This window comes from Eleutherodactylus coqui, chromosome 8 (genome assembly GCF_035609145.1).
Source record: "Eleutherodactylus coqui strain aEleCoq1 chromosome 8, aEleCoq1.hap1, whole genome shotgun sequence".
Classification (NCBI taxonomy): Eukaryota; Metazoa; Chordata; class Amphibia; order Anura; family Eleutherodactylidae; genus Eleutherodactylus; species Eleutherodactylus coqui.
This window is the reverse complement of record NC_089844.1, coordinates 128744532-128771143: the sequence shown is the minus strand read 5'-3', so window position 1 is coordinate 128771143 and position 26612 is coordinate 128744532. Positions and strand designations below refer to the sequence as shown.

The following is a 26612-nucleotide window of genomic DNA, read 5'->3' as shown; positions in this document are numbered from 1 at the left end:
ACTATGAAGGGATGGAGATGTATGAAAGTGGGATCAACCCCCAAAAAAGCAGATGGTCCTATTTTGATGAGGCCATATCTGCTATAAATACTGTCATTTTAGATCCAATACTTAATGGTATCAGATATGGCTACGGCATTAACATTTTCAGCCATAGTCACAACAGCCTGGAGCTAGATATCAATTCAGGCTTGGGCACAGACTCCTGTACTAGCATAAAACCATTAATGGATCTAATATTCATTTATAATCAATGAGGCCAAATTAATTTATCATTGTTACAAAAATGCAGAAGTAGGATATTTTGTAGTTTTCAAATACAATTGAAATAATTGCACAAAACTGTTTCCACTGTCCCAAAACTCCTCAACTCTAGAGACCCAAAGTCCCAACCAGTTGTGAAAGCTGTGAGAGTTTTCCTATTGATCACATTAGGAGATATGATACCTCCATAGACAGGCAAGGTCTAGTAAGCCACCACTTCTAATGACCTATCCACCCTTGCTCGATGCTATGTGGTGCACCCATTTGGTCCAAACTTTTACATGTTAATTAAATAAATACACATCCACAGTACGTCTTCTTTACCATCATAGAAGCCATTTTCCTCTGCTCCGCCAGAAGCATATAAATTTCTTCTCTAGCCACCATGATTTCAGGAGACTCAACTATCTCTGCATCTTCTTCATCCTCTTCAGCCTCTGAATCTATCAGTATGTCCTCAGTGACCTTATCTCTTCTTGGCCGTGTGGCTTTCTCCTGCTCCCAGCTGCATTGTACAGACAAAACAGGGATAAGAAGTCAAATAATGTAAAAGTCAACTGAAATTTTTTTTTCTTTATCCATTAATGGATAAGCACTTAATAGTAAATTTACAAACTGTCCAATTTCAATAGATTCCGCTGCTCTGTGTATATATTGGACCTGCACCCACATAGCAAGAATAAACAGCAATACACAGAGGCTGACTGAAGGTGAAAGAAGATTCAAGTCCATCAAGTTAGTCTATGAAAGAAACAGCCCATTGTAACAAGCACCGATCAACAAAGCATACAGATCGGCACTCATTCCAATGCTGTTCACACACGACAAAAGATTGCCTGTATGGCGATGAACGAGATCATTCGTTTCAATACAACCATCATTGGCTGGCTGTACATCTCCCTTTTTACACAGGCAGGTAAAGTCCGCTGGTGCAAGCACCGAGTCATAACTGACTCCTAGAGTTATGTCACATCGTGAGGTTTTCTTGTCAGACTTTTTTTTTTGCGGGGTAGTTTGCCATGGCCTTCCCCAGTGGTCTTTACCCCCAGCAAGCTGGGAACTCATTTTACCGACCTGGGAAGGATGGAAGGCTGATGTGCATCCAACCAACGACTAAGTGTTTTTTTTTCTTCGTTGGCTGATTGTTGGCCCCTTTACACAGCATGATGATCATTTAGGCCATTTTACATAGCCTAAATATCAGGCAACACATTTTTACCAGAATATTCTTTCGCTTGATCATCAAGTGTGATAGACATGATGATTAGTCAGTGTAAAATGTCTATCGAATTGTACTAAACTAGACGTATTATGTGTGTTTTGTGACTTCAGCCTAATGTGGAACTCTGCTGCATAAGGAAAGAGTTAAATCACAGTGTTATGTTACTGCTTATGTGTTCATCTTGAGTGTTTTCCCAGTCCTCCCCATCCCCCCACACAGAATCTTCTTCAACAAAGAGATATCTACTTTCAGTTTCAGGTTCAAGCACATGTTTGTGAGACAAAGACTTGCTTATACATTGGACTTGAGAGAAGGTGGGCAGGAAGGAGGGGGGATTCTATATGATCCGACAAATGAGAATCCTATATGTTACTGATGTAATTTGTTGCACGCCCATTTTATGCTTTACAATAAAAGGGGCTGTCTGGGTGTTTCTGACCAGAGAGCCATTTTGGATATGAGACTGATCGCTTGTGTCTAATCTGCTCGATGATGTGTGCACACTATACAATTCGGAAGCTACAAAATACCCCGAAACCTGCTGGAGAAAACCATAATCCAGCACACAAGCTCTGTAAAAAGGCCAACGATGAGCTGCCGAAAAAGCACACTCTCATTTATCAGCTCATTGCAGTTTCGTAGGAAGCATAAAAATGCTCGCTGGTTGGATGCATATTCTTCCATGCAAACAGGGAGATGAGCAGCTGACCAATGATAGCTGTATGGGTATGAATGAGCTTGCTCATCCCCATACAGGCAATCCTCTACTGTGTGAACAGAGGTGAACAAGCATTAATCAACATGCTGTGCGCCTGTTTTAATGGGCCAATTCTTGGCCCATCGAAAAGGACCCTTAGACCGGTGAAATAAAATCCATTCTGCGCCTGCTGGGAGAAAAGCATTTCTTCCTGACTCTACGAGAAGAGATGGGATGAGAAGAGATGGGATGGGATGGGAATAAGACCTTGGACTAATCTAGCATATAAAACACATCAGGCTAAATTCACAAATAAATTGGACAAGATTAATAAAAAAAGGGAACTCCTAACCAAAAACGACCACTTACCACCACCGTCCCACATTTAAGCCTGTCCTATTGGATTCGATACACTTACAAACTGTCCATAGTATCATTTAATCCATACTGAAATAGAAGACTACTCACTCAGCGATTGTAGCCAGATGTCTGATGGCATCAATATGCATCTCCATATTAGCACTGTTCAGCTGCAGCATGCTGCGTCTCACTTCCATATGCTCCTGAAAGGCATTGATGAGCTGTTCTTCCAAACTGATGTCATCTTCACCTGACAGATTGTTCTGATGCCCATCCTCTATGGAACATAGTATACTGTATATACATTACATATACTAAGCCTTATGTATCTGGTTTGGGATAATACAAACTTTTATGTTTAATGCCCTAAAGCAGCTGCCTTCTTTGCCAAATCCCATGTCTTGGCAAAAAACTCATTGACAAAAAAAATAAAGCACCAAGAACGAGTTGCTGGAATAGAATGAAACTTTATATGTGTGATTGTAATGATGCTATATACAAGTGATTACAAAATTAGAATAAAAAGCATACGTTTATTGGGGAAAACTGTACAATTCAAAGGAGGCTTTAGTACCCTGTTGGGCGGCCTCTGGCCTGGATACATGATGAGTCGGGCATGGAGGCATACAGTCTCTGTATATTATCCTGTGGCATATTTGCCAACAGATTTTGCAACGGAGCCTCTAGATCCTGCACTTCTTGTAGGCTGAGGCTGGCATACCAGCTGGTCCCGTAAAAGCTTGATCGACGATAAATCAGCCATCCCGGCAGCCAAGGAAGTATGGCAGTTTGGTTGGAAGAACTCCTGGGAAACCCTTGCTTTGTGTGGACAAGAGTTATCATGTTGAAAAGTGCTTGTTGGAAGTCCAGCCATGAGAGGCAACACATGTGACCACAAGATTTGTGGCACATATTGCTGAGCTGTTATTGTCCCTCGATCACTTCTAGGGGTGACTGACTGTTGTATGCAATGGACCCCCAGACCATCACACACAGTGGGGGCAGTGTGCTGCTCCACAGAAAAGGCAGGATTGAAATGTTCGCCATGGGGCCTCCATACTCAAACATGTCCATTATCAACTCCCAAATAGCTCTGGATTCATTGCTAAAATGATACAATGCTAGTCCATAGCAGTCCAGGTTTTTCCTTCCCCAAATGAAGGCAACGGTGTTGGCCTGTTAAAGGCAGAACACATAATGGGCACCGTGACCACATTACCTTATGCTTAGCGCCTGGAAATGGTCCGCCAGGGGTCTATTATGAAGATGCCACCTGTGTCTGGATGGTGGACAAAGAAACTGTTGAACCTGCTTGAGCTTGTCAGCAGATCAAACGATCCTCTCTACGGGTGGTCTGTCTGGGCAGTCTGAAGCCTGTTCGCTGTGCGTGCATGCCCTAACATAACCACTGATGCCAATACCTCCTAACACATTGGTCATAACGGCCTAGTTGGCTATCAATTTGTCTAAACGATTATCCGGCATCTCTCATTCCACTGATGCACCCATCTCAAAGTCTGTAAACTTGGCAAAATGTTTGAGAGTGTCACAGAGGCGTCTACTGGTCAACGATCTCTCAACAAGAGGTCCACTACGTAAAAGTAGTTTCTGAGAACCTTTTTATAGGACAACGGGAGAAGCACGACCTCTAGTTGCAAGACCCAGTATCTAATCACACCACAACTGTAATCATTTACATATGTCACACAAGTTTTGTAGCAATCTGGCATTTCTATCTAGGTGCATTACTTTTTGTCAATGAGTATATTGTATGTGTTTATAGGCATATGTATGGTTTATATGGATTCTCTTTATTCTATTGCAAGCATACATATTTTTGTGGCTAAAATGTGTATGCTCTTGGCAGATATAACACAATAAGGTATCTTTCATTACATATACAGTAAATTGCTGTAAAAATTACTAAATGCTACTATTGTAGCATCTAATAGAAAATTGTGCGTTAAAGGAGTTGTCTCACGCCGAAACGGGTTTTTTTTTTTTCAATAGGCCCCCCGTTCGGCGCGAGACAAACACAAGGGATGGGTTAAAAAAAAAATATATATATATATATATATAGTACTTACCCGAATCCCCGCTCTGCGGCGACTTCTTACTTACCTTACTAAGATGGCCACTGGGATCTTCATCCACGATGCACCGCGGGTCTTCTCCCATGGTGCACCGTGGGATCTGTGCGGTCCATTGCCGATTCCAGCCTCCTGATTGGCTGGAATCGGCACATGTGACGGGGCGGAGCTACGAGGACCAGCTCTCTGGCACGAGCGGCCCCATTCAACACGGAGAAGACCGCACAGCGCAAGCGCGTCTAAAATCGCCAGAAGAGGCGATTTTAGACGGATCCATGGAGACGGGGACGCTAGCAACGGAACAGGTAAGTGAATAACTTCTGTATGGCTCATAATTAATGCACGATGTACATTACAAAGTGCATTAATATGGCCATACAGAAGTGTATAACCCCACTTGATTTCATGAGACAACCCCTTTAATAGAGTGAAGCTGCTACGTTCCGGACCCCATCGATAAGTCAGAATGCATCAACTCTCTTGCCCTGGAGGTCCCAACCCATATCTACAAGGACAGCCTACTGATGTCAATAAAAAATTGTCCAAAGCGGGCACCATTTAATGTCATTTTTTCATGCCAGTATGCAGCGGAGGTTGAAATGTAAGCCATCAGAGCTCTAAAGGTGATCATGGTGCTCAGTGCACAAAATACAATCCATACAGCCAGAAAAAATCAGTATTAATGATAGGACTACCTCGTCTATCTTGCATCTGTAGCCTAATGTCTTTGAGTTCGCTCAGCTCTCGCTCGTGCTGTCTGATGCTGCTCTGCAGTTGATGAATCTCTCGGTGAAGGTTGGAGATTAATCCACCGTAGTGAGTAATGTGCTGCGTGGCGCTCTCATAGTTCCTCTTCACCTGGGGGAGGAAGATTGTGACAAAAAAAATATTTGGGGGAAGACAAGGATAGAACATGGTTTAATGATTCATTGTACAAGTCTACAGATAATGTAATGCGATGCTGCTAGAAACCAGACTTTTGCATTATTTTAGACTCCCAACATCAACTGCTCTGCAAGAAACTGCAGCACAGTGCTATTCAAGAGAATGGACTTGATACAGTTCCCTGCCCAGCTGAATGGCGGGGATCACTGGTATGCATAAACTACCGCACCTTCATTCTTATGGTTAGTGGGAGACCCAGAGATGGGACCTCTACTGATCCAAGTCATGGCAAAATGGTAATCTACTATTTATTGTATATAGCTCCTATGCAGAGCTATACGCACCGGGTTGCTGCAGCTACTGGATGTCTGTATTCTGAGCCTGATCCATGTGCTACTCCCCCCTCTTCTTACAAACCTCCTGAGCACTGTGGAGGCATCTATGGTTAGAGCAGGTTAAAAGTCTTCTACTTTGGCAGATGATTAAGAAAGCAAACATTCAGTCACCCGATCATCTGCCCCGTGTGAAGGTGTCACTGATTAACAAACAAACAAGAAATTGCTCATTCATCGGGAGAACGCAGTTTTTTTTTGTTGTCAGCAGCACTTTCCCTGTGTAAATATAACAGACTCACCCTAAGGGGTTAAAATGTAGCTATGGCAACTTCCGGTTCCGGCGCCATGGAGTGAGCAGCAGAGTCACAGAGCTCCGACAACCTCGCTCCAGCTACCAACCCAATTAAAGCTGCTGTCGGTCCTGCTAACGGGAGAAAAGCACCTCTGCTTCAGGGAAGCACCGCGGACCTCCAGAGAGCGAAGGAAGACAGCAGCGCAAACCTCACCAGCCCCGATACCGGCCAGCCGCGCGGTACAGCGTGACTGCTACAACCTCGAGACCGATGCTCCAGGAGTCTGCACGAGCGGAGCACCGCGGAGAAGCTGAGCCACACAAAGCCCCGCTAACACCCGTTTGCGCAGCCGACACAGTACAAACGGACCTTCTGGGAGCCGACCGGAGCAGGAGACGGTAGGAGACGGTAGGGGACACGTGTCCCCCTCCCCCCCCCCCGGCGACGGCGGCAGCGGCCATTTTACCTTTACCTCGGCAAGTAAACTAAAGCATCAAAGCTTAAGGACCAGGTTACCCAGCGGGAGATCCTCCGACTCAGCTGATGCAGCAGGGCTCCGGGGGACAGCGGAGAGTGACCTCTGGCAATGGTGCCAACCCCCACAATCACAACACCGTCTGCCCAACAGTGCCGATGCCGCCACATTCCACCTGCAGAGACCGGGGAGGAGAGGGACAAGACCCGGCGGGGACCCCTGGGACACTGTCAAGGAGGATGAGAAGATCCCTGAGGTAAAGGGAACCAACGACAATCCGACGGTCACATATCAGACTAATATACAGCACAGTTGCGGCGGTAGGACGGAGGGAAACACGTGCACCCTTCCCCCCTTAGTGGACATAGCAGCCATCTTGAGCTCCATGTTGCAGTGAGATAAACTGCACAGGAGCTAGAATATAAACCTTAAACCCCAACAGCCCTTAGCCAAGGGTTCAAATTACTACAAATTGTGCCCCGGGACCGCCCTAGAGACCACAAAGTGACTTTCATAAAGTGAAACAACATAACACATTAGAGGAAACTGCCTAACCTTGACATCTATCCGTAGCATCTAATTGGCGCCACATATCTCTGATATATCACTATCCTCAACCAAAGTGCCACTCACCCAGCTGTCGTAATACTCTACAAAATTTGTCTCTGGCACTCGTGCACTATTATATATAGCAACATTTCACCGCTTGAGCTACTACATGGAGGATTTTGTGGTCAAGATGGGGCGAACTAGAGCAAAGCAAGCTGAAACACCCGCAAAAGCCGCGGCTAAAACACTACCGGAAAAGGAGGCGACGCCATATAAAAATCCCTCCTCTACGCCTCCCTCACCGCTAGACCAAGAAAATGTATTATCTCAAGACATGCCAACCTTGGACAATAAGACCTTAGCGATCAAGGTGGCAAGACTTATCGCCCCAGACATCCAAACTACATTGGCAAACACCGTGGCCGGCACCTTGCGCAAACTTAGAGACGCAGTGTCCCAACGCGGCAACCGCCTAGACTTAATAGAATATGACATGGAAGCAATATCTTCAGAACATAGCGCTAATACTAAAAATGTAGAAAAACTGATACGAGACAACAAGCTACTCTGGGACCGTTTGGAAGACCTAGAAAACAGATCTAGACGTAATAATCTACGTATTATCGGAATCCCTGAATCCTGTCTACAAAAAGACTTACGCCAGCTATGTGAGTCTACGATTCCCAATATTCTGGGGATCACTCAAATTTGCAGGGTCGAAAGAGCACATCGTCTAGGCCCAGACAGACGTCCCACACAAATACTAGCGCAAACGCAGAATCCAAAGTAATGCCCAAGACCGACAATAGTAAAGTACCTGGACTATACAGACAAATCTTTAATCTTACGAAATTTCAAGAGTCGCAATAATGCGCTGGAGTTTGAGGGCCACAAAATCTTAATCTTTGCAGACTACTCAACTGAGGTGCAACGTAAGAGAAAAGCGTTCTCCCCAATCTGTCCAGAACTTTACAAGAAAAAACTAAAGTTTGCACTACTATATCCGGCGATATTAAAAGTGTTCTATGCTAATGGAGATACTCTTATTTTTCACGACCCGGGGAAAGCGGAACGGGAACTAGCCTCCCTGACTACAGGATGACCGCCTGACAAACAGAGAAACCGTCCAAACCTACCGACAGGCGAAAACAATTGCGGGCAAGATGACATCCCAAGTCACCAATCAACATCAGCAGAAACGGCAACAACCAGGGAACATCGCCGCAAGAATACCGTTACGGCAGATCTTCCCCCTTGAGAACTTTGGCCGTGAGTATGAGACTACACAAAAGAGACATCTCAGGGGTAGAGAAAACCTGTCACAGGACATTTGATACAAACAGAACTTTTAACAGTTTTCAAATATTCCAATTAAAATGTTATAGCATGTAATAGAATTAGATAATGCAAATTGCTGGAGTGGAAAGTTTACATTTATTTATGTAAAAATTGAAATGGAAGAGTTTCCATTTTATCCCACATCGTGATCTACAAAGGAGCAATGAGGTTAATGAAAGACACAGTCGATATTTAACGACTACAAATAAACTTTGCCCTCGCAGGTTGCTCACGAAGTGGAATTGAAGGAAGTCAACTTATGCACTCTTCCTAGGGACCTACGCGCGGCGTTTTACCCTAAGGGAGAAAGCATAACATCTCCTCCCTGGTGCCCGACTAAGGGTTATCCCATGGCTAACCATTAGACGCAATAAGAAAGACACCAGGGACAGGGGAAAGTTTTAGCTTTAGTTAAAAAGTTAGAGTTTATAGTTTGTGACTCGTTGATGTGGTTGGGGGTGACCGGTCAACTTAAAACAGATATAGCGTTACTCCAAGAAACCCACTTAACTAAAGAAGACTTCTTCCGTATGCGAAGGCTTTGGGTAGGGGAAGTATATGGATCACCATCAGTACACTCGAAAGCAGGGGTGCTGATCCTCATTAAAAATGGCTTGAACCTCAAAGTTCAAGACCAATGGCATGACACAAAAGGGAGGATTGTAAACTTACATATAAAAATAGGATCGGAAAAATTTAGTATTTATAATGTATACGGACCCAATACAAACAACAAACAATTTTTAACAAAACTATCTGATAAACTTCTTACTGACATGGAGGCCCATAAAGTGGTGGTGGTGGGGGGGGGGGACTTCAACGCAACAGTTAAAACGACAGAAGACCGCCGTAACCAGGGCCCCAGGGGTGACAACACCAGATACCAAGATTCCAACTTACAAAACTATATGCACAACGCCAGACTCAAAGATACTTGGAGGGAACTTAACCCAGAGGGACGAGAATATACACACTTTTCACATGCACACACCTCATGGTCTAGGATAGACTACGTACTCGTAGCACCCCAACTTATATCAAGAACACTTAATATATCTATAGGCGAAATGATAATCTCAGATCACGCCCCTGTGATATGGTCCCTGAGCGAGAAATCACCGAGGGGTACTGATTACATATGGAGATTCCCAACATTCCTTGTAGAGGATGAAACTTTTTGTGCCCTATTAAGGGGATGGTGGTTAGAATATCAGTCCGACAACGAATCACACGCAAACAACCCCCAACTGCTGTGGGACGCGGCCAAAGCGGTTGTAAGAGGCAAAATAATAGCTTATGTAATTTCCCTTAAAAGAAACATCAAAGACAAAATAAGCAACTATAGCGAACAACTAAGGGAATCATACACTCAATTTCAAGCGAACCCAAATGAACACAATAAACAAAAATGGAAATCAGCGAAAGAATCCTATGAGACATGGCTCCATAAAAGAGAACAACTGCTATACACGCGTAAAGAGGCAAAACTATTCAAATATGGTAACAAGGCAGGAAAAATAATGGCTAACTTAGCAAGGGGACCACTCCATAGGTCTAATATAGTGGGCTTAAAAGACACTTCCGGGAAAACGCAAACTCACCCGCAAGAAGTTAACCGCTTATTCTTTAACTTCTATTCAAAACTTTATTCCCACACACAGACGGATACGGAATCAGGAATGGACATGTTTTTAAACATACACTGGCCCACATTGTCTGAAAACCAAAAGGCAGATCTAAACTCCCCCATATCCATAACAGAGATTAAAGAATGCATATCAAACCTGGGAAATAACAAAGCCCCTGGACCGGACGGTTATACAGGTGAATTCTTTAAAATATTAAAAAACCAGACAGCCCCACTACTGGAAACTTTATTTAATGGATATATGAAAGACAGCCCCATTCCCTGTGAAATGAATAAAGCCCCCATCAAACTGCTGCCCAAACCTGGAAAAGACCCAATGGATGCAAGATCTTACAGGCCAATATCTTTAATCAACACAGATCTGAAACTGATGCCAAAATTATGGCCAACCGCTTGGCTGCTATTATGCCCCAGATAATCTCCCCGCTACAAGCGGGCTTCACAAAAGGACACTCAGCCATTACGAATATACGGAAAATCCTGACAATACTAGATGACATTAAAATACATCCCCTATCCCACCCCTCACCAGCCCTCCTTGCGATGCAGAGAAGGCTTTTGACAATGTGCTATGGTCTTGGCTAAAAATAGTAATGGACAAAATGAATTTTGGGGGCCCCTTCTGCACCTATCTATGGAACCTATACTCCACACTGCAAGCACAAATATATACGCCAGGCTTCCTATCTCAAAAATTCCCCTTACACAACGGTACCAGGCAAGGGTGTCCTTTATCTCCACTCCAATTCAATTTAGCAATAGAACCCCTGGCAAGGCTCTTAGAGGCCTCTACAGAAATTGAAGGTATTAAAATTAGGAACAAAACTGTCAAAACTATGTTATTCGTCGACGATATCCTGATAGCGTTAGGTCGTCCGCTCGTGGACTTACCTCGAATCTTTAACCTACTGGAAGTATTTGAGGGAAAATCAGGGTTTAAGGTTAATACCACGAAATGCGACCTACTAGATATTTCACCGCGGGGCAGACTGACAGGTGCATCTTTCAAAAACTGCCCAGTAAACATAGTCAAGAATAGTATCAAATACTTGGGAATACACATAGGTAAAAGAACAGAATCACTATATTCATTCAACTATCCCCCTCTGATACTCAAAATAATCAAAGAACTAGATAAATGGAGCAACCTACCACTTTCTCTCTTGGGCAGATCCCATCTAACTAAAATGATTAGTTTTCCAAGATTATTATACCCACTACAAACAATAACTCTTTTATTACAAAGACGTGATTTGGGAAAGCTTCACAAAGCATTCACGGCATTTTTGTGGTCAAGGAAACGACCGCGCATCACCCTTAAAAAATTGATGCTCCCTAAGGCCTTAGTCAGACGGGCGTTTTTTCGCGCGATTTGCGGATCGCATGACGGATGCGCATCCGCAAATCGCGTGACCGGTGCCCAAAAATCGCCCGAAAATCTGCTCCTAGCCGCGTTTCATTAGAAACGGGCCAGAGCTGTCCAGCGCATTGCATTCAAAGGAGCCGGCAATACAGCCGCCTCCATTGAAAGCAATGCGCTGCAGGCGAGTGTAGGATGAATTGTCGGGAAGGGCTTAAATATATAAGCCCTTCCCTGCAATTCATCCAGAAAAGTGTTAAAATAAAAAAAATATATATACTCACCTGCTCCCGGCAGCCGGAGTTCCGCGCGGCCGGCCTGCAGTGGGTGTGAAGGGGGTGTGAGTCAGACCTGCCTCTGATTGGCTCAGCGCTGATGGGAACGACACAGCAACGGATAGGGCAGGCGAGGGGCTACATGTTGGGCTGCATCTCAAGTTCACAGGTCCCACTATTAAGCCACAATACCGGCAAGAGTGGCCCCCCCCCCTCCCAAAAACTTTTACTTCTGAAAAGCCCTCATTAGCATGGCATACCTTTGCTAAGCACCACACTACCTCCAACAAAGCACAATCACTGCCTGCATGACACTCCACTGCCACTTCTCCTGGGTTACATGCTGCCCAACCCCCCCCCTCCCCCCCACAGCGCACACCAAAGTGTCCCTGCGCAGCCTTCAGCTGCCCTCATGCCACACCACCCTCATGTCTATTTAGAAGTGTGTCTGCCATGACGAGGAACCGCAGGCACACACTGCAGAGGGTTGGCACGGCTAGGCAGCGACCCTCTTTAAAAGGGGCGGGGCGATAGCCCACAATGCTGTACAGAAGCAATGAGAAATAGAATCCTGTGCCACCGCCATCAGGAGCTGCACACGTGGGCATAGCAATGGGGAACCTATGTGCCACACACTATTCATTCTGTCAAGGTGTCTGCATGCCCCAGTCAGACCGCGTTTTTTAATTCATAGACACAGGCAGGTACAACTCCCTATTGTGAAGTCCCTGTGGACCCACAGCATGGGTGGCTTCCTGGAACCCACCGGCGGTACATAAAAATATCCCATTGCATTGCCCAACACAGCTGAGGTAATGTCGTGCTTAATGCAGGTGGGCTTTGGCCCACACTGCATGCCCCAGTCAGACTGGGGTTCTTTACAAGTGGAAACAGATGCATTTATAATTCCCTGTGGACCCACAGCATGGGTGGGTACCAGGAAGCCACCGGCGGTACATAGAAATATCCCATTGCATTGCCCAACACAGCTGAGGTAGTAATGTCGTGCTTAATGCAGGTGGGCTTCGGCCCACACTGCATGCCCCAGTCAGACTGGGGTTCTTTACAAGTGGACACATGTAGGTTAAACTCAGTGTGCACCTACAGCATGGGTGGCTCCCTGGAAGCCACCGGCGATACACAAAAATATCCCATTGCATTGCCCAACACAGCGGATGTAACGTCAGCTGTAATGCAGGTGGGCTAAAAATTCATTTGATTACACTGTAGGCGAGGGCCCACAAAAATTGCTGTATCAACAGTACTAATGTACATCCAAAAAATTGGCCATGCCCAACCAAGATGGCAGGTGAAACCCATTAATCGCTTTGGTTAATGTGGCTTAAGTGGTAACTAGGCCTGGAGGCAGCCCAGTTTAACGAAAAATTGGTTCAAGTTAAAGTTTCAACGTTTTTAAGAGCATTGAAACATATAAAAATTGTTTAGAAAAATTATGAGTGAGCCTTGTGGCCCTAAGAAAAATTGCCCGTTCAGCGTGATTACGTGAGGTTTCAGGAGGAGGAGCAGGAGGAGGAGGAGGAATATTAGACACAGATTGATGAAGCAGAAATGTCCCCGTTTTGGATGGCGAGAGAGAACGTAGCTGCCATCCGCGGGTGCAGCCTACGTATTGCTTACGTATCGCTGCTGTCCGCTGGTGGAGAAGAGAAGTCTGGGGAAATCCAGGCTTTGTTCATCTTGATGAGTGTAAGCCTGTCAGCACTGTCGTTTGACAGGTGGGCACGCTTATCCGTGATGATTCCCCCAGCCACACTAAACACACTCTCTGACAAGACGCTAGCCGCAGGACAAGCAAGCACCTCCAGGGCATACAGCGCGAGTTCAGGCCACGTGTCCAGCTTCGACACCCAGTAGTTGTAGGGGGCAGAGGCGTCATGGAGGACGGTCGTGCGATCAGCTACGTACTCCCTCACCATCCTTTTACAGTGCTCCCGCCGACTCAGCCTTGACTGGGGAGCGGTGACACAGTCTTGCTGGGGAGCCATAAAGCTGGCAAAGGCCTTGGAGAATGTTCCCCTGCCTGCGCTGTACATGCTGCCTGATCTCTGCGCCTCCCCTGCTACCTGGCCCTCGGAACTGCGCCTTCTGCCACTAGCGCTGTCGGATGGGAAGTTTACCATCAGTTTGTCCACCAGCGCCCTGTGGTATAGCAACACTCTCGAACCCCTTTCCTCTTCGGGAATGAGAGTGGGAAGGTTCTCCTTATAGCGTGGGTCGAGCAGTGTGTACACCCAGTAATCCGTAGTGGCCAGAATGCGTGTAACGCGAGGGTCACGAGAAAGGCATCCTAACATGAAGTCAGCCATGTGTGCCAGGGTACCTGTACGCAACACATGGCTGTCTTCACTAGGAAGATCACTTTTAGGATCCTCCTTCTCCTCCTCTTCCTCCTCCTCAGGCCATACACGCTGAAAGGATGACAGCCCAGCAGCATGTGTACCCTCACCAGTGGGCCAAGCTGTCTCTTCCCCCTCCTCCTCATCCTCCTCATGCTCCTCCTCCTCAACGCGCTGAGATATAGACAGGCGGGTGCTCTGACTATCCAGCGACATACTGTCTTCCCCCGGCTCTGTTTCCGAGCGCAAAGCGTCTGCCTTTATGCTTTGCAGGGAACTTCTCAAGATGCATAGCAGAGGAATGGTGACGCTAATGATTGCAGCATCGCCGCTCACCACCTGGGTAGACTCCTCAAATTTTCCAAGGACCTGGCAGATGGCTGCCAACCAGGGCCACTCTTCAGAAAATAATTGAGGAGGCTGACTCCCACTGCGCCGCGCAAGTTGGAGTTGGTATTCCACTATAGCTCTACGCTGCTCATAGAGTCTGGCCAACATGTGGAGCGTAGAGTTCCACTGTGTGGGCACGTCGCACAGCAGTCGGTGCACTGGCAGATTAAACCTATGTTGCAGTGTCCGCAGGGTGGCAGCGTGCGTGTGGGATTTGCGGAAATGTGCGCAGAGCTGGCGCACCTTTCCGAGCAGGTATGACAAGTGGGGGTAGCTTTTCAGAAAGCGCTGAACCACCAAATTAAAGACATGGGCCAGGCATGGCACGTGCGTGAGGCTGCCGAGCTGCAGAGCCGCCACCAGCTTACGGCCGTTGTCACACACGACCATGCCCGGTTGGAGGCTCAGCGGCGCAAGCCAGTGGTCGGTCTGCTCTGTCAGACCCTGCAGCAGTTCGTGGGCCGTGTGCCTCTTATCTCCTAAGCTGAGTAGTTTCAGCACGGCCTGCTGACGCTTGCCCACCGCTGTGCTGCCACGCCGCGTGACACCGACTGCTGGCGACGTGCTGCTGACACATCTTGATTGCGAGACAGAGGTTGCGTTGGAGGAGGAGGAGGAGGAAGGTGCTTTAGTGGAGGAAGCATACACCGCCGCAGATACCACCACCGAGCTGTGGCCCGCAATTCTGGGGGTGGGTAGGACGTGAGCGGTCCCAGGCTCTGACTCTGTCCCAGCCTCCACTAAATTCACCAATGTGCCGTCAGGGAGATATAGTGGCCCTGCCCGCCTGTGCTTGTCCACGTGTCTGTTGTTAAGTGGACCTTGGCAGTAACCGCGTTGGTGAGGGCGCGTACAATGTTGCGGGAGACGTGGTCGTGCAGGGCTGGGACGGCACATCGGGAAAAGTAGTGGCGACTGGGAACCGAGTAGCGCGGGGCAGCCGCCGCCATCATGCTTTTGAAAGCCTCCGTTTCCACAAGCCTATACGGCAGCATCTCTAGGCTGATCAATTTTGCAATGTGCACGTTTAACGCTTGAGCGTGCGGGTGCGTGGCGTCGTAGTTGCGCTTGCGCTCAAACTGTGGCACTAGCGACGTCTGGAAGCTGCGCTGAGAGACATTGCTGGATGGGGCCGAGGACAGCGGAGGTGAGGGTGTGGGTGCAGGCCAGGAGACGGTAGTGCCTGTGTCCTCAGAGGGGGGTTGGATCTCAGTGGCAGGTTGGGGCACAGGGGGAGAGGCAGTGGTGCAAACCGGAGGCGGTGAACGGGCATCGTCCCACCTTGTGGGGTGCTTGGCCATCATATGCCTGCGCATGCTGTTGGTGGTGCCTCCCCAGCTGATCTTGGCGCGACAAAGGTTGCACACCACTGTTCGTCGGTCGTCAGGCGTCTCTGTGAAAAACTGCCACACCGTAGAGCACCTTGACCTCTGCAGGGTGGCATGGCGCAAGGGGGCGCTTTGGGAAACAGTTGGTGGATTATTCGGTCTGGCCCTGCCTCTACCCCTGGCCACCGCACTGGCTCGGCCTGTGCCCACACCCTCACTTGGCCCTCCGCGTCCTCGGCCGCGTCCACATCCTCTAGGCCTACCCCTACCCCTCAGCATGCTGTATTACCAGTGATTTGATTTCCCAGGCAGGAAAGAAATTGGCGCAAGGCTGCACTCAACCGTAGCTGGTTGCGTCTGATTTTTGTACGTTGTCCACGCAGCACACACGTACACGGAGACCTTAGGACTGACACAGGCAGGCCAAATATAATTTCTTTCCCTTTTTTGCAAAGGGAAGCACCCATTGCGTATATTCAATGAACAAGAAGTTTAATATCTGTGGTGTGGCCCTCAAAAAGTGTCACACAACTATAGTGTAGCAGAGTTATTAACTCTAGCAGAGCAGGTATTTGCCAGTCAGGAAAGACAATGGCGCAAGCCTGCAGTAAACCGTAGCTGGTTGCGTCTGATTTTTGTACGTTGTCCACGCAGCACACACGTACACGGAGACCTTAGGACTGACACAGGCTGGCCAAATATAATTTTTTGTCCTTTTTAGCAAAGGGAAGGACCCACTGCGTATATTCAATGAACAATAACTGTGTTGTGGCCCTGCCTACACAATTCTGTCCCTGTAGTATCAATGGAGGGTGCAATGCTCTGCACAGACGATTTTTAGAAAAAAAAAAATATGCAACACTGCTAACAGCAGCCAGCACAGTACTGCACACGCTTCAATTTGGCCCTAGAAAGGACCGTTGAGGTTCTTGAAGGCTACACTCACTCCTAACACTCTCCCTGCCTATACACCACTTCTGTCCCTAATGCCGGGTGCAACGCTCTGCACTGCCGATTTTGATAAGAAAATAAAAAAAAACACTGCTAGCAGCAGCCTGCACACAGGTAGATGTGGCCCTGAGAAGGACCGTTGGGGTTCTTGAAGCCTACACTGACTCCTAACACTCTCCCTACAGCAGCTCCAGCACGATAGTACTTTCCCTCAGCTAACTCACAAGGCATGTGTGGCGAGCCGCGGGAGGGGCCGACTTTTATACTCGGGTGACATCAGATCTCCCCAGCCACTCACAGCAGGGGGGTGGTATAGGGCTTGAACGTCACAGGGGGAAGTTGTAATGCCTTCCCTGTCTTTCAATTGGCCAGAAAAGCGCGCTAACGTCTCAGAGAGGAAACTGAAAGTAACCAGAACACCGCGTGGTGCTCGTTAAGAGTAACGAGCATCCCGAACACCCTAATATTCGCACGAATATCAAGCTCGGACGAACACGTTCGCTCATCTCTAATAATTATCAAGACAATTATCTGACTTCTCTCCTGAAGGATCAGAGATCGGTCAGACAAATAGACTTAGTCTAAGTATCACTCTATCTAGATAAAAATGTGATTGTTCTCAGCAAGAGAAACGACGTAATCTTGTAGATATGATACCTTTTAATGGCTAACAAAAATACATGATGTAATAATAGCGAGCTTTCGTACCAACTGGCTAACACGGTACCAGATCTTTGTTTTCTATCTAGATAGTCCTGCCTAGTCCCCTATTGCGGGGTAACAAAGGCTAAGTAGAGAGTATTTCCTATTAAGCTGAAGGTAAGAGAGAGAGAGAGGGAGAGTGGTGTAGCCTCCTGCCCTGATGGTGATGGCCACCTACCCACCATCAGGGCAGGAGGCTACACCACTCTCCCTCTCTCTCTCTTACCTTCAGCTTAATAGGAAATACTCTCTACTTAGCCTTTGTTACCCCGCAATAGGGGACTAGGCAGGACTATCTAGATAGAGTGATACTTAGACTAAGGGGTATTATCCCCTGCCTATGCTGAAGTTTGTAAGCTTTAGGCTTCAAGACTCAGGCAATTAGAGTAACTAAACGTATTGTGCCTGGAAGTGGAAAGTCTATTTGTCTGACCGATCTCTGATCATTCAGGAGAGACGTCAGATAATTGTCTTGATAATTATCAAGCGAGGGAAATTCAATCACTACCTAGTATTATACAATAACCCTGAGATCTCCGATCTTCTCTGCTGGGAGAGCAGGGGATACTAGGAAGTGTTTTGGTTCACACAAATATCAACTTTCTAGATACATTTTCTTTGATATTATTCTATATTTGTCTGCCAGACTGACATACAGACAGACATATTAATACCTCACAGATCATTGACCATACGGTTCTTGATAAGTCGAAGGTCCGACAGAAATGCATCGAACCCTATACTTTGAATCTTGATCTAGTCGTTGACTAACTGACCATTCTATAAAGTTGAACCGATTAAACAAAAATAAAAGTGCTCACTTAAATTCAAATAAATAGACTGGGAACAGACAGGGTGGCAAGCCTTAGGGCTCATGTCCACGGGGAAAATAGGATTTAGGATCCGCAGCGGATCTCCCGCGCGCGGATCCGCACCCCATAGGGATGCATTGACCACCCGCGGGTACATAAATACCCGCGGATCGTCAATAAAAGTGATTTAAAAAAAAATGGAGCATGAAAAAATCTGGACCATGCTCCATTTTCATGCGGGTCTCCCGCGGGGACGGCTCCCGCAGGCTTCTATTGAAGCCTATGGAAGCCGTCCGGATCCGCGGGAGACCTAAAATAGGAATTTAAAGCATTTACTCACCCGCAGCGGACCGCGAAGCTCTTCTCTTCCTCACCGCCGCATCTCCCTTGCTTCGGCTCGGCGGATGTGCCCGGCGCATGCGCGCGGCACGTCGACGACGTGCCGGCGACGTGCCGCCGGCGTCAGGAATTCATCCGCCGGCCGAAAATGAAGATCCGGCCGTGAGGAACAGCTGACCTTCGTCGCCCGCGCCGGAAAGGTAAATGCTTTAAATTGCTATTTTCGGCGCTCATGTCCGCGGGGCAGGAGGGACCCGCTGCAGATTCTCCATGGAGAATCTGCAGCGGATCTGATTTTCCCCGTGGACATGAGGCCTTAATCTCACATAACCACACCCCTGTAATCTCAGCTATATATGTGAAACAATTCAAAACAAACATTGACCATCTGGGAAATTTTTCGCCATCTGAGATTCATGCAGCAACATCATATATGCATTAACTCAGCCGCGATCTGAAACCTCCCTTGTATGGCTGTACTCTGTCCTGTATGAGCACGTGTGTTTTATTTGTTGTCCTGTCTCTGTCCTTTCATCAATTGATGATTGAGCCCAAAGTGTGTATGTTTTTTAAGGTATCAAAATAAAATATTATAAATTTTAAGGGATCTTCTGTAATTTGAAGATAGCTTGCAGCTCCATAAGTAGGAATGTCAGAAAAAGCAACATAGTGCAACTTGACCCTTTCCTTGTATACAAACACATATCTGAAAGTCATTTTTCTCCATGACAAAGATGCACATACCCTTTAACACATGTATTGTATTCAATTCCATGATGCTACTATATATAGCTGTGGCCTGTGTCCTCCTATCTGTGTATCTGCTCATTCTATCCACCATCTACCTCTCACCCTTGTCTTGATGTTCTTGGCTCGGCTGGCATAGATCAGCGTGGTGCGGGATTCCTCAAAGGCGGCAGCAGCGGGGCTGATGTGCACTATCATGATTGTTCTGCTGTTCCCACCTAATGCTTCCTGTAACCGAGAGAGCATTTTCGGTCATTAGCATTTCTAACGAGAACTTTACAGATCTGTGTTTTATCTTCTATTTAATTAGAAAGCCATGATTGTTATAAATTGGCTTCAGCTCAGAGATTCTCATGGAATAATAAAAAGATTGTTTTGTTGTCTTAATAGCATCAATGAGCGATAATGAGTCTGCTGGGTGTTATAGGAAACTGTGGTAATGTATTCAAATGTATGAAATAAGTAGTCCGTAGCTTGTGGCTCCCCAGCGGTTGGGAAACTACAACCCACAGCAAGCCCCGATAGCATAAAGTATTCATAATAAGTGAATGGGAAGTAAATGATCTAAGAACGTTGGATAACAGCCAGTTTGGCAGCCCTTACAGCTAACATGATATTTATTGCAGGATTATCTCATACATTTGATTGTGATGGACGTGGCTTGTACAAATAATGCCTTAAAGGGGGCGGTCCTGACAGTTTGGGGTGTTCCTGGGCTAACGATAGGAGGGGCTTAAAATGTCCCACCATTTGGGATCCAAATGAGGCTTGTCCCTCTGCTTTCCTAGACCCTTCAATAGGTAATATGCTTGGTTCTACAAAAACAATAGGTGTGATGAGTGTGTTACACCCCAACTAGGCAGGTTCAGGAGCCTGGAAAGGCTAATGATGTCAGGATATGTTGACAACTACCCCAGGGAGATTAGAAGTTATGGTCCTTTTACATGGGCAGATTATTGATATTAATGATCGCTGACCAGCAATGAGTATCGTTCGTCCCCATACAACAGTTATTGATCGGTTGCACATCTCCCTATTTATGTAGGGAGATGTGCAGCCGAGCAGAAAGCATTTGCATAAATGGGCCAATTAGCCGACCAATGAGTGTGTTTGTTCGTCGGCTGATCACTGCTCCCTTCATATGGTGCAATTGTTGGGTGAACCAATGGTTCAGGCCTGATCGGCCTGGGTAAAAGAACCATTACAGTACTATGTATCAGTTGTCCATTGAACCTCTCACATCAGGGACGTACTGTACCTTTAAGAGCCGAGTCAATTTGCTGTCTCTGTAGTTTATATGATGAGCATGGCTTCCCCCTCGCTCGCTTAGTGCAGTTATACAGTTTCCAAGTGCTAACAAGGAGCGGTTAATATGTGCCCCTTCTTTCATCCTCTGACCTCGGTTCTGTGTCTACAAAGGAGATTTCAAAAGCAAACTCTAATAAGAACATAACATTCTGAAACAGAACATAATTCTCACAGCCAAGTGGATGATTTAGGTTGATAGTAATAAGTAATTTCACAATGACATGACCAGTAGGTGGCACTGTTCAGTTGAGTTCATGTTTTGTTTTTTTTTGTTATTATAACGTTTATCAGCACTATATTCACCTTTCCAACCAATTTTATTGTTCTAATGTGTCTAAAATAAAAAATGAAGCAGCTCTGCAAGTACTCTTGATTTTCCTCTTATGCAGATCTATGTGTCTCCATAGTTAGAGACTTAAAAAAAAAAACGGATGTACAGTATGCAAGCAGGAAGTAGTGGATAGATGGAAGGGAGTATGACTACAGCGATCACTAGCCTCAGCGGTCTCGAGGCATATACTGCCAAGGCCTGTGATTGGCTGCAGCAGTCACCAATGTTTACAGATCTTCACCGCTACAGATAAAGTAAACAGAACGCGACAATAAGAGCTGGAGTAGGAACGCTGTGATGGCGGGTGAACGGAGCAGTAAGTATGTCTTAGACCGGCGTCGTACAGGTGTATTTGCGTGTGCAACACACTGTGAATAAAACCCATTGATTTCAATAGGTTCAATCACATGCATGGATTTTTCCTGAGCATTTTGTCCGTGAAAAAAACGCAGCATGCTCTATTTTCCTGCTTATTATTTGAGCACCAAAAGTCCCCATAGAAGACAATGCGGATGTGCAAATACGCGCAAAATAGACTAGGAGATTTATGAAACACTGCGTAACTGTGCAAGAAAAAGAACACATCTGGAACTCAGACTAATTAGCCATTTCAATCAGTGCTTTTTCTTTTATTGCGCGCAAATGCGCAAGCCTTGCACTTGGAAAAGGTACAGTAAAACACGCTGATGCGTGTGCAAAAAAGCATTGTTTTACAAAAATACTGCTCTCACGCGTGCACCAATATGCATTCACTGGTATGCCCCCGTCCTTAGTTTGCTGTTTTTAACTGTTTTCTACCCACTCATCGTTTCTTAGATAACCTAGAAAGACACGGCCTGTGTCTGCAACTATTATCCGCCGAGGATCATTCCGGTGTGTAGGAACGGTGGCGTCACCCGTGACAACTACAACCCTTCATACTTTCAAAAACTTTTGATATATCTTGGGGACATGTCAGGAGTTTTGATCAGCTAGTTAGCAGAAACGGTGCCCGGTTGAGAGCTTCTGCTTCTTCATTCTAGTGATCAGTGGAGATTTCAGCACCCGGACCCCACCAATCAAAACTTTTCCTAGGACATGGCAAATATTTTAAAAAATGCAGTAAGCAATATCTGCTAAGGTCGGCCAACCTCATCAATTTCTAGGACCGGCTGACCATCTAATGTGTATTATAGTTTGGCTAATGGTCATTGATGAGGTTGATATTCACACGTGTTGAATCTCAGCATGCCCTATCCTTTTGTCCTCAAAGAAGATAACTCTGGCAGCAGCCTACTCCCCTCTCCCTATAGAGTGTATACATACCCTTGGCAGAATCAAGCAAGCATGTGTATGGTAAGATCGGGAAGAATAGCGGTCGGTCGAACGAGCATTTGTCTGCTAGCTGTATAGAAGGTATATGGGCAGCTTTATTGGCATACAATACACATAGAAGCTAATACCTGGGCTGCTCTCTCTGACCCTGCAAGATCAATCATGAACAGCTTTCCAATTCTCACTTCATCATGGACATTGTGTGATTTGCTCCGGTGTTTCACAGTGACTTGTAGTACGGCGTGGGACCGTGAGGAGGTCTTGTTGGCAGCAGTGGGTTCTTGTGTCCGATTTCTATTCCCCTTTTTTAACAAGACTATGGCCTGTAAAAGGATGAAAAGTATAATGGTAAGTGCATATGATGTCACTTCTTAGTGGTTACTAGAGATGAGCGAACCTACTCGGCCACGCCCCTTTTTTGCTCGAGCGCCGGGATTTTCGAGTACTTCCGTACTCGGGCGAAAAGATTCGGGGGGTGCCGTGGGTGAGTGGGGGGTTGCAGCGGGGAGTGGGGGGAGAGGGAGAGAGAGAGGGCTCCCCCCCTGTTCCCCGCTGCTACCCCCCGCTCCGCCACGCCTCCCCCCGCCGCCCCCCGAATCTTTTCACCCGAGTACGGAAGTACTCGAAAATCGCGGTGCTCGATCGAGTAATTACTCGAAACGAGTATACTCGCTCATCTCTAGTGGTTACCCCTTGAAGCTGTATTCACATGGGCAATTTTCCCATGTGGGTTCTGATGGATAGAACTCACACAAGTGGCTTTTCTCTTACACCGATAGAGTTTGAAAAATTGCTGCATATCCTATTTTTGTGTGATTCTTGAACAAAAATCACCCATTATTTATGGGAGCATAAAAAAGGGATCTCAATCACATGCCATGCGATTTGCATGTGAGAGTGACACGTTTTTAGTCCATGTTACTATGGGAACCACATTAAAAAAAAAAAAGAAAAAACGTGAAAAATGGATGCAAAGTGCAAGCAAAAATCATAGAAAATGCATCACAAACACATGAAAATCACACGGAAAACAGTTTTTCACTGACCAAAATCACATTCACCCATGTGAATACAACCCTAATATCAAAGGGCAATAAAAGTGGAAATGGTAATCGATGATCTCCAATGTTAATTTAATCTGTTTTCCTTTAGGTCCTAAACAGCAGCATAATCATGGGGAGTTAGAAAGATTAAACCCAAATGGGAGGGTCCTCCTGTTGAACAGCATCCAGAACCAACTGCCTGAAGGCTATCCAAAACTAAACCAAACACCATTTACTACGATGGAGGGGAAAGGTGCCCATAAAACTAAGTTTGAAAGGTAAAAACGGAAAATATATATGTACCTCTGTCCAAAGCACAGGAAAAACAGTAGACTGGCCTTAACTAACCATATACAGGTGGCGGAGGCAGGGCTCGTTGTTAAGTAGTTTATTGTTATTTCATTAAAAATTACTTCTTGCCTTCCGGTTCATAAGGACAGGAATACCCCACGATTGTGCTGCTGGTAGGACCTAAGGGAAATACAGAATCCACCACTGACAATAGCTCAGCTTCTTCTCCCCTCCCTGCAAAATGACTACTCTACATGACACAGAGCATTCGCCCACAACACTCATAGAAGTCAGCTGAAGTTTGTGCTATAAAACATATATTTAGGTCCACTCTGGGCATTGGCCATCGTGATAGGGGGACACAAAAGAGAGGTTCAGCAAGTGTGATAAGACACTCCCAGGTACAGCACAAGATTGTACTGTTAATTACTCCATTAGTAGTTGGTTAAACGGGTTATCCAGGCTTCAAATATTGATGGCCTAGCCTCAGAATAGGCCAACAATATTTCATCTGTGGAGTCCAGTGCCCAGGCCCTCTGCCCATCAGCTCTTTATTGTTGATTGTGCTCATAATTCAGAGTGCTGTTTTTTTTATAGTGGCTGTTCTGAGTATTGCAGTCTTGTCCCACTGAAGAGCATGAAACAACTCAGAGCGGCTGCAATAAAAAACTAAGTCATTATGACTATGAATAAGATTGTATTAACACGTAAACATTGATAGGCTGCAGCGTCGACAAGCGCCACAAACTCTTCATTCTGCTAATCATTGGGGTTCCCAAGCAGCGGACCCCCTTCCCGATAAGATAATGATCGACAGGAATTTTTACATTTTGGATTTAAACAAATACTAATCCTAATAAATGCCTAAATATGTTCTCAGGCCTCATTATTAATTCCCTAGTGTCTAGTTTGTTGATATGATCATGTAATGCGCACATGCCATCTGCATGCCACATTGTGCAACTCAATACATTAGCATAGCTGTAACATATATGATACTAGCAGCTGCTGTTCAAAGCTGTCTTTGTATAAACTGCATACTGTAGATCACAGATTTCAGCATACTGGCAGCAGCTGGAGAGCGGCAGGTTGGGGACTGCAGCAGGAGATTTCCTAAGTGAGTGTTTTCTTTGCAGACAGCGCCTACTGGTGGTGAAGTGTGAACACTGCATGCTTTTACTGTAAACTTATGTGTCTAATGATACTGACCTCTTCAGCATCATGAGTGAAGAATTCAGTAATCCCGGCAATCTGCACATTTCCTTTAGCGTCCTCTCTAAGCTCCAAAAAGCCAGAAGAAGGATTTAACAGGTCACGGATTAACTCATTGTAGATCTGCAAGTCGGAAGAAGCTCCATTAGTCACATTAACCCACGTTAGTCTACAGAGGAAGGAAAAGATTGATCTTTTCTAATATTATAACAAAACAAGCAAATGCCCAGTAAAAATAATTCCCGGCTGCAAGCGGGCCGGGCAGCAACCCCACGAGCAGTGCACTCACGCTGTCAACAGCTCTCGTTGGGGGGCTGCCACACTGTCATCCGAGACTGTGACCACTGACCTCTTTCCCTGGCATCTGCGTTCCTGCACCCAGATGCCGGACTGTAGGCAGCACATATTCTGGGGCCACTATGAGGGTTGCTATTAATACTGTGACCATTATTGGGATCACTATTAATACTGACTACTAGGGACACTTAATGCTGCAGAAAAAGCAACCCCCATAGCTCAAGAATCACCAGCGACCAAAGAGCATGGATGAATGTACTCACCTGAGAGCACTGTGGTGAAGGTGCATACAGCCCAAGTGAAGTAGACAGCTGCAGCCTATCTGCGTAACGCGTAGCCCCATTAAAAATATCCCTATACCCCGATTGCTATCCCCCTCTGTACAGCAGCACCGCCGGTGTTTCTTCTGCTTTCCTCACCCACTATTAATATTGGGGCCACTATGAGGGTCACTATTACTACTAGGGCCACTATGGGGGGGGGGGGGCATTATTAATACTGGGGCCCCTACTGGGGTCAGTAATACTGCTGGGACCATTAATGGGGTCACTATTAGTACTGGGGCCATTATGGGTGTTACAGTTTCTATTGGGGTCACTAAGAGGGACAGCTACTATTGTGGCCACTACTGGGGGCACTATTACTCTTTCACTTCAGGCATGTCTCAATGTGTCAAATATGTGTTGGGCATCTTGTGTAATGGCACTTTCAAGGCATGTAGAAAGAGTGTTTTTTGCCAGGAAGGGAGAGCTCCATTTGAAATTTCGTCTCAGGAAGCATAAAGGCTCAGGCCTTTATGCTTCCCTGATTATCCCCGATACACAGATTAGATTATTTTGGTGGAAGAACTCTTTTAAAGGGATTTTTCAAAAACAGACACAATACTGCAGCCTTCAGAGTTTAAATCTCCCATCATGCCTTGCTGGCTCTATATCTTTGGTGATTTTCAATTACCCCAAGCACTCTAAAGTAATAGGATGTAGGAAGAACTGAGATCTCAGCTAAGCTGTTAAGAATATGTCTGTCAACAAGCTTGCTGACGGTTTCCAATAGTAGTCAGCAGCTCTGGACTATGTTACAGGATGTGTACAGTAAACTGTAGAATGGTCTTTACATGGTTTACCATACAGTAGCCGCTGTGGACAAGCTGCCTACATAGAGCTCATTGTACACAGCCACTCTCTATAGCCTGCTATATGGAAAAGAAGCATGGTCCACCTTACAGCCTCACTAAAAGGTACACAAGAAAAGTTCCGGAAAACATGGTACCACTGGATACAGTTCCATGACTCAGATGAATTCCATTCCCTGATTAATCCATAAGGCCTGGGGAATCTCATTGCCCTACCCTACCCCCCCCCCCCCCTGTTTTTTTTTTTTTTTTGCTTCCTTTTCTCTT

The 26612-nt window shown here is 46.1% G+C and overlaps 1 protein-coding gene across 1 annotated transcript in view; it reads right to left on the bottom strand.

The window, feature by feature from the left end:
• The window catches only part of LOC136577921 (kinesin-like protein KIF19), a 50683-nt gene that overhangs the window by 12195 nt on the left and 11876 nt on the right, over window positions 1-26612 (bottom strand). Inside the window, exons 7-13 of the mRNA XM_066577839.1 lie at window positions 24914-25039; window positions 22499-22693; window positions 20676-20828; window positions 19523-19645; window positions 5329-5491; window positions 2652-2787; window positions 589-769 (exon numbers count right to left, since the gene is read on the bottom strand). Of these exons, the coding sequence (XP_066433936.1) occupies window positions 589-769; window positions 2652-2787; window positions 5329-5491; window positions 19523-19645; window positions 20676-20828; window positions 22499-22693; window positions 24914-25039 (1077 nt within the window). The remainder of the gene's footprint in view (window positions 1-588; window positions 770-2651; window positions 2788-5328; window positions 5492-19522; window positions 19646-20675; window positions 20829-22498; window positions 22694-24913; window positions 25040-26612) is intronic.